Below are 8,695 nucleotides of genomic sequence, written 5' to 3'. Positions count from 1 at the left end.
ATTTATTTTTTTAAATATATTTCTTAGACATATTCCACAAGCTGTCATGTCAATGAAGGATGGAAAATGGGATCGTAAAAAGGTATGTGCACTTTTTGTCCTCAGTGTGGCTGTTGGCCGTATTTAAAGGGCATTGCATTATGGGATGGAGTATTGCATGCTCCATCCTGTTGTATATTGCACATTTTGGCAATATACTGAAAGTTTGTGCACAGTATGCATAGTTTAAAAAAACAGTCAGAGTTGTGATTTCCATAGCCATACTTTCCCGTCTGTTAAGTCAGTCATCACTAATCGATCACGATCACTGAATGTGTTGCTCCACATTTTTGTGTTAGATGGCTGAGTGCTTTGCTAATGATTTTGCAGTTCATGGGCGCAGAGCTCTATGGAAAAGTTCTTGGTATTGTAGGGCTTGGAAGAATCGGCAAAGAGGTGGCAACGAGAATGCAGTCCTTCGGTATGACGGTAAGATTATTGTGTCCTAAAAACTGTCCTAACTTGAAATGCAAATGCAATTAAAACTTTTTTTTTTTATTGCATTCCTGATAGACTATTGGTTACGACCCCATCACCCCTCCGGAGGTTTCTGCGAGCTGGGGTGTGGAGCAGATGTCTCTGGAGGAGCTGTGGCCACAGTGTGATTATATCACAGTCCATACTCCACTCATGCCCTCCACCACAGGTACACACAAACAAAACATTTTGCTAGCTTGCTGTACAATTCAGTTAAACATGTTTTTATTATTTTGACAAATATTGTGATGCATCTCATATTGCTGCCTAAATTGGCAAGACTAAAGTTTCAAATCCTGAGCAGTGATATTTTAGTATCATTGATGTACTTAGTGAATGGAAGAAACAAAGCTTTTCCAAACTTTGAATCAATTGAACCAATTGCTTTGCAAAAAGATTCACTGTTTCCAGTGTTTCAATCTTAATAAAATTGTAGGGCTGGTTTTATTTGTTTTATGGAAAGCTTGGTTAATCAGACCAATAAGAGACTATTAAAGAGGTCCTATTATGCTCTTTTACAAAGTCTTAATTTAGTTTTGGGGGTGTACTAGAACACTCGTACTAGGTTGTTCGAAAAACACATTATTTTTCACATATTTTACATTATTACAACACCTCTCTCCCCAGTCTGGCATGAACTAGGGATGGGCGGATCGATCCTAAAGTATCGATATTTTCGATACTGGCATTGTATCAAAAAGTTTGATTCTCAAATAGAAATATCGATCCTACCTGTTTTTTTTTAAACAAGTGATTTTATGCTATATAATAGTAGTACATCGTATAGTATCGAAATATTTACTTGCATGGGAATGGCAATAGGAACTATCTTCTGCTGTATCTTCGCTTGTCAAGCGTTCGCTCAGTTCGTCAAGCGCAGGTTTAAAAAGTGCGTGGCTGCAGTCATGACTGAAAAAAAAAAAAGAAGCATAATCTGGAATTATTTTACTCCAGTTAACAATGATGAAGCTTCATGTGACCGTTGTCAAAAAACAATACGCCACTGTGGCAATACCACAAATATGATAAAGCATCTAAAAGTAAAACACCCTAAAGAGCACAACGAAGTACAGCTGAGGTGAGCAGAGGAGGTAACAGAGACACGACCCCCATCTTCTGACTTGAGGCAGAGTTCTTTAGCAGAATCCTTTCAGAGAGGCGGACATTATCCAGGTACCAAGTGCAAGTGGTGATTAGGTTATTTGAATACAAAAGTCAAGTCACATTTATTTATAGCCTATACTTTATGCAATACAGATTGTTTCAGATATGACGATATTACTGTATTTCATGGGGAGCAGAATATTACACTGCATATGAGTATAAAGATTTAAACTGGACATTTTAGTTTAAACTTGATTTTTATTTAATTATTTATTTATTTTTAGCCGATATCTATTTCGGTTACCTGGTATGGTGGATGTTCTTAATGAAATAATTTATATCATTTAACTCGTTTAAGTGTCAAGTAATACCTGGGAGAGATTTACTATAAATTCTTCATGCCTGTAACACAAGAATAATAATATCTATATATTATATTTCATAGATGACTCTCAGAGAGCATCAGCAATTACAAGAAGCATAGGAGAGATGATTGTGAGGGACCTCCAGCCAATCTCAGTTGTAGAAGACAGAGGATTTATTGCACTTGTCAAGACTCTTGATCCACGTTACCAAATCTCTAGCCGGAAAAAGCTGATGGAGGGTATAATAAACAACATGTATGAAGACTGTAAAGCCAAAGTAATGGCAACATTACAAAATGAAAACCATGTGATACTCACAACGGATATGTGGACCTCAAGGTCCACAGAGGCATACCTAACTGTGTCCTGTCGTTTTATTAACAACTGGCAAATGCAGGAATTTGTGTTAGGAACCTGCCGTTTCAGTGCACCGCATACAGCGGACAATATTAGTGCAGAGCTGAAAAGAATAGCTGAAGAATGGGGCACCGAACCCCCAACTGCTCCCCGGGCGCCGCAGCATAAATGGCTGCCCACTGCTCCGGGTGTGTGTTCACGGTTTGTGTGTGTTCACTGCTGTGTGTGTGCACTTTGGATGGGTAAATGCAGAGCACTAATTCCGAGTATGGGTCACCATACTTGGCCACATGTCACTTCACTTTATAACTGAAAAGGTGCTTGCAGTTGTCACAGACAACGGTGCGAATATAGTTTCTGCAGTGCATAAGGCTGGGTGGAAGCATTACCCATGCCATACATTAAACTTGGTGGTCGAAGATGCAATAAAAGCATCTCCTGAAATCTTTCACCTGCTGGAAAAATGCCGAAGCATTGTATCCTTTTTCCACCACAGCACAAAAGCCACAGAGAAGCTTAAACAGATCCAAAAGCAACTGAAGGTGACAGAACAAACTCATTATTTCAGTTGGAGGTGGAATTCAGCTTTCTACATGTTGGAGAGGCTACATGAACAAATGGATCCCGTTACAACAGCCCTCTGTCTACTTGGGAAGAGTGACCTGTGCTTTACAAATGAAGAGCGGTCTGTTATCCACCTGACCATTGAGGCCTTGAGACCTTTTGAGGAGGCAACACGTGAGGTATCTGCAGAAAAACACATTTCTATCTCAAAGGTCATTCCGCTAGTATCACTGCTTCTTAGAGCAACTGCTGCCAGTGAGCGTCAAGGTTGCTCTTTTGCCACAGAACTGGCACAGCAATGTCAGCGCAGATTCCGTGGGGTTGAAACCATACATAGCCTCGCTGCCAGCACCTTTCTTGACGTGAGGTTTAAGCACCTGGCATTTCGTGACAAAGATCATGTAGAAGCAGTGAAAAAGCGAATCCTATCTGAAATGCAGGATGTCCACTTGGCCATGTCTGAGTTAGCTGCTGCACCAGAAGCTACCTCAACATCTGTCCTAAGGTCTGTGTCAGTACCTACAGCAAGCTGTGCCTCATCAGTGACTCCAATGACCCCACGTACTGCATCAGCTACATCTAAAGGAGGCATATGGGAGGATTTTGACATCCAGGTTCTATCGGCACAACAATCACGAAGCAGTGATTCTATCATTGAAATGCGTCGCTATGCTGAGGAGAAAGTAGTTCCCCGAAACCAAGACCCATTAGTTTGGTGGAGAAATCATGAGCAAACCTTCCCAGCTCTCAGCAAACTAGCAAAAAAGTATCTTGGGATCACTGCATCATCTGTTCCATCTGAGAGAATTTTCTCAAAGGCAGGGGAGTTGATCAGTCAAAGAAGAAACAGGCTAAAGGGGGAAAATGTCAACATTCTCTTGTTCCTTCACAAAAATTAATAAACCAGTTTTCATGGTTTACACCGGCTTGTATATCAGTGTGCACAAATGAAGACTGCAACTTAAATGTAAGATTCAACCTGAAGTTCAGCTGATTTGACATTTAAATAATTTTGAAGTGTTTCAAGTCTCACAGACATCTCTGGTTTTATTTTCAGTCCGTTCCAGTCCATTGACTGTTATCAGGCTTTTATTTTTTTTATTTATTATGTTAGGTTTTTATTTTTTTTAATCAGTCAAAGAAAAACAGGCTCGAGGAGAATGTCAACATTCACTTGTTTCATCTCAAAAACCTATAAAGGGAAGAAATGTAGAAACATTATGCGACAATTATTGAAAAAGGTTTGTGTGACGTGTTCCATTTTTGTTATCTAGCCTACAGTGTTTTATCTATGTTTATTTAATTACCGTATTGGCCCGAATATAAGACGACCCTGATTATAAGACGACCCCCCTTTTTCCAGATGTACCTTCTGGAAAAAGGCTTTTTAAAAACCAAATCTTGTTTTTTCTCAGTAAAACACATTTTGTCTTCAATTATTTTCATATTGCATATTTTTCCTATTTTAATTTTTGTTTTGAAAGTATGGTAAAAACTGGTAAAATGTACCAACAATCAACAATGATATACCATTAAAAAAAAACAAAAAAACAGGTAGCCCATCTGAATTAGGACATTTAGGCTATCCATCTAATAGTAGCCTACCAACAGCTTATTAACAGTAGAAGTTAAATCTTACTGTAGTCTTCAAATCTGGGTACTGTCTTACGTTTTAAAATCACAAAGAGAGTTTGGTGCCATCAGGCTAACGTGACAGTCACGACTCATGCAGCTGTAAGGCTTTCTTTCTCTTTTGTTTTTACTCGCGATCTTTACAACACGCATTACATTACATATTTCATGGCACACTCGTTTTATGCGTATTTGGCGCCACCTATTGTTGTGTGTGTATTATTGACATGTCAAAGTCTAGACACTGAATATAAGACGACCGCGTTTTTTCAGATGTATTTCCAAGAAAACAACATTGTCTTATATTCGGGACAATACGGTAATAATGTTCAGTATTTTTAAATAAATGTAAAAAAAAAATCATGTCAATTGCAGTTTATTTAATATTAATAATGATGGCTATCAAAAAAACATAAAAATCACTCGCATAAAAAATATTTCATTGTAGTATCGTTATCGGTATCGACGATACTTGTATTGAAAGTACTTGGTATCGGATCGGAAAGAAAATAATTGGTATCGCCCATCCCTAGCATGAACGGCTCGAATAGTTCCTAATTCGTAATTATGTAAATGCAGGCCCGCCTTCTGAAATACGAAATGTGCTGTGATTGGTCAGCTGGGCCAGTGTGTGCTGTGATTGGTCAGCTGGGCCAGTGTGTGCTGTGATTGGCACCACTCGGCGCCTGGTCGGGAAATGTCATGCCCCTTACCATAGCCGCCTGTGAGCTTCAGTGTAAATATTGCGTCAAAATCAAATCAATTTGAGCACGATTTAAACCCGGATGATTGTAAGCACTCTTAAGTTCGTCTGCCTTGGGAAAGCTAGCGTGTCTCCGACATAGTGATAACACTCGTTGCCTTCTCTAGTGCAGCTCAACCAGGTCTCGTCCCATTCCTCGATATTTGTGACGTCACAAATCCCGGAAAACATGCGTTGTAGTCCAAACAAGTTCGTTGTAGTTTTTGAAAATTGATTTCTGTTAAATAAAACATCTCCTTTTGAATTGGACTTTGAGCTTTGTAACTTTGCATATCTTTTTTCATGCTCAAACAGCAACATTACAGACTAACTAAAGTTGAAAAAGCATAATAGGACCCCTTTAACTACAACTCTTTTTATTATACAAATGTGCCATTTAAAAATCTCTACAAATGTATAAAACTGGTTCGAAACACGTTTCGAAAAGGTTTCAAAGCTTCACAAAGCAGTGTTTTGAAAGAGCCCATCACTAGATATACTATTATAGCTTTTTTTTTTTTATTAATATCTCATTAGTTTTCAAATCAAGTTTTTATTTGTAATATTTTTAAGTTCCATTTTAATTTTAGTTAAGTGTTAGTAATTTTGTTGTTTTGTCATTTTTATTAGTTTTTTTTTTAAACATGTCTATATAGTGTTTTTTTTTCCAGTTTTAGTTATTTTAGTAAATCAAGTTAAACTAAATGAAAATGAGAAATGTTGCAATGTTAAAATATTTTATTTGATTTCAGTTAACGTTTATTTAGTTTTAATAAACTGTTGTTTTTAGTTTAACTATAATAACCCTGGTCCTGAGGTACATGCATCTAATCTAGTGTAATCTTAAAATGAAATTTAAAATAATGTATTTAATAATAATAACAATTTTCTTTATTTTAATAATAATTATAATAATTTATATTTTAATAATGATAATAACATGTATTATTATTATTATGCATTTTAATAATTGCACTACTAGGCTATATTGCGGTTCTAATTTAATTTAGCTTGAATTGCCCCACTGAAAAATCAAACTTTTGCTGATGTGCTACACAGGTCTCCTTAATGACGCTTCATTTGCTAAGTGTAAGAAAGGTGTGAAGGTGGTGAACTGTGCTCGCGGCGGCATCATTGATGAAGCCGCCCTCCTCCGGGCTCTGGAGTCGGGACAGTGTGGAGGAGCGGGGCTGGATGTGTTTGTGGAGGTCAGAGCTTGTTGATCACTTCGACTGAGAATGGTTTTAGCTTCTTGCCACTGGTCAATGGCATTGCATGCAAACATATTTAAAATAATACTGATAATGTCTTTTTCGGTGGGTTCAGGAGCCTCCAAAGGACCGGGTGCTGGTGAACCATCCCAATGTGATCAGCTGTCCTCATCTGGGAGCCAGCACTAAAGAAGCTCAGGCCCGCTGTGGGAGAGATATCGCCCTGCAGATTGTGGACATGGCCACGGGCAAAGCCTTAGTGGGAGCCGTGAGTCATGCTTAGTTTTACAGTGTCAAATTACTTTTTATGAGGGGGCAATATTTCCCCCCTGAACATTTTTCAGGACATTTTGTTTATTTATGAGAGGATATTTTTTTTCTAATCACGTAAAATCATAACAAATTATCCTTGTATGTCAAATAGTTAAATTATCACCGAAGTAGCTGTAAATAATGCAAATTTTAATATATTTAGGGTAAGTCTTTTAATTTGTAGAACAAAACATGGAAAAAATCTTCAAGTAATTTTCACCACAGATACAGTATTTCTTTTTAAATCCAAAACTGCTTTTCTGAAAACCCAAAGAAAATTCCGGAGTCAGGGAAAGCCTGGAAATATCACGATTTTTAAAACAATTTTTTAAAATAAAATCTATACAGGATATATTGAAAGGAAAATGTCAGCACATCACAGCTCCAAAAGATATCCAATTGATCAAACTCCCACCCTGAAAAGATTGCACTTGTTATGAATGAACAGCTCTATTAAATTGAGGACTAGGAAACATTAAAGAAGTTTCTTCTGGGAATTGTTTTATTTTTTCAATTTGAAAGATTTTTATTTTGTTTGTTTGTAAAAATAATATTGTTAAATTATTGTATGCAATTCATTGAAGTATTAAGACTATTAAATCTGATTTTTCTTGAGTTTGCCATGAATATAGCCTTTGATGCTGATATGGCATAAAATGATAATTACATAAAATATTAAACTGAAAAAAAACAAAAAAAAAACACATCACCTACAACTCTATGATTTTTACTTGGATTTAATTGTTTAATGTCAGCATGAAATAAAAATTCACTCTGTTGTAAATGCGTATTATTAATCTTAAAGTGAACAATACATCCATTTGTTTTTTTAAATTTGGAACTAATTTTTTAAAATCAAAATATCCTTACTCAACAAGGCAGAAGAAGTGACAAGGCAGACTTCTTTCTGGTGACATGCCAGACTTCTCCAATCTTTTAGTCTGTTTTAACTCCGCCCCTTTCTTATAGTTGGCTGCAAGGTCACATTTAGCTCCTCCATCCAATGAACAATCGATACATAAAACCCAGTCCCTGCCCTACATTCTTTTCTTTTTCAGTAATCTGTGTCACTCGGATGTATGTCACAATACAGAATGAAAGATCACGACTTTAAGTCCTTTTTTTTTTTTCATCCTCAGGTGAATGCTCAGGTGTTGGTCAATACTTTCTCTCCTGACTCTCATCAGTGGATTCGGCTGGGAGAGTCCATGGGCAGCGTGTTGAAGGCCTGCACCGCTTCTAAACAACCCTACAGTCAGGTCCACGTCACATCACTTGGTAAGTGGAGTAATTCACCCAATATGCTGTTAAAATTGTTGTCATTCACTCACTAACTGAATGAGTGCTTAAAACAAATGACAAGAAATCAATCCTGTTGTTGGGACAGTATGTACATTTTCTTTTACTAACTGTTGGGACAAGTCATTTCCACATGATGCAGGACAGAATACACAAGACTTACATAGTTGCTCAGGTGGAAACCCTCCCAGATGTACATATCAGAGCTCATTGTCAGACATATTTTATTGTATTGTAATGGTTCTACTCTACTGAGAAATTTCTTTTTATTCTGTTGATACCCTTGAAAAGTTTTTTTAATCGAGTTAACCCACATCAAGTTTTAGAACTTTTAGGAAAGTTTATTGGTGTTTTAAATAGTGGATTCGGATGAAAATGTGAATTGGATGAAATGTGTTTATGCAGTTTAAGGTTCAAAACGCATTATTTTCCACATACTGTACATTATTGTTTCTCCTCTATGCCCCGCCTTTCTGAAACGCGTCGATTTTTACAAAGCTCATCGGTCTGAAAATCGAGGTGTGCTGTGATTGGCCAGCTATCCAGTGCGTTGTGATTGGCTGAATATCTCAAGTGTGAGACGGAAATGTTAC

General features: G+C 37.2%; 1 protein-coding gene across 1 annotated transcript in view; it reads left to right on the top strand.

Annotated features, from left to right (window-relative positions):
* phgdh (phosphoglycerate dehydrogenase) overlaps positions 1-8,695 on the top strand; it is a 15,727-nt gene that overhangs the window by 2,278 nt on the left and 4,754 nt on the right. The window contains exons 4-9 of the mRNA XM_016249143.1: positions 28-82; positions 370-468; positions 553-685; positions 6,340-6,488; positions 6,607-6,759; positions 7,943-8,081. Coding sequence (XP_016104629.1) covers positions 28-82; positions 370-468; positions 553-685; positions 6,340-6,488; positions 6,607-6,759; positions 7,943-8,081 — 728 coding nt within the window. The remainder of the gene's footprint in view (positions 1-27; positions 83-369; positions 469-552; positions 686-6,339; positions 6,489-6,606; positions 6,760-7,942; positions 8,082-8,695) is intronic.

The sequence above is a fragment of the Sinocyclocheilus grahami genome, unplaced genomic scaffold, assembly GCF_001515645.1.
Source record: "Sinocyclocheilus grahami isolate Dianchi unplaced genomic scaffold, SAMN03320097.WGS_v1.1 scaffold913.1, whole genome shotgun sequence".
Taxonomy (NCBI): Eukaryota; Metazoa; Chordata; class Actinopteri; order Cypriniformes; family Cyprinidae; genus Sinocyclocheilus; species Sinocyclocheilus grahami.
The sequence above is the reverse complement of the archived record's forward strand: the minus strand, read 5'-3'. Positions and strand labels throughout refer to the sequence as shown.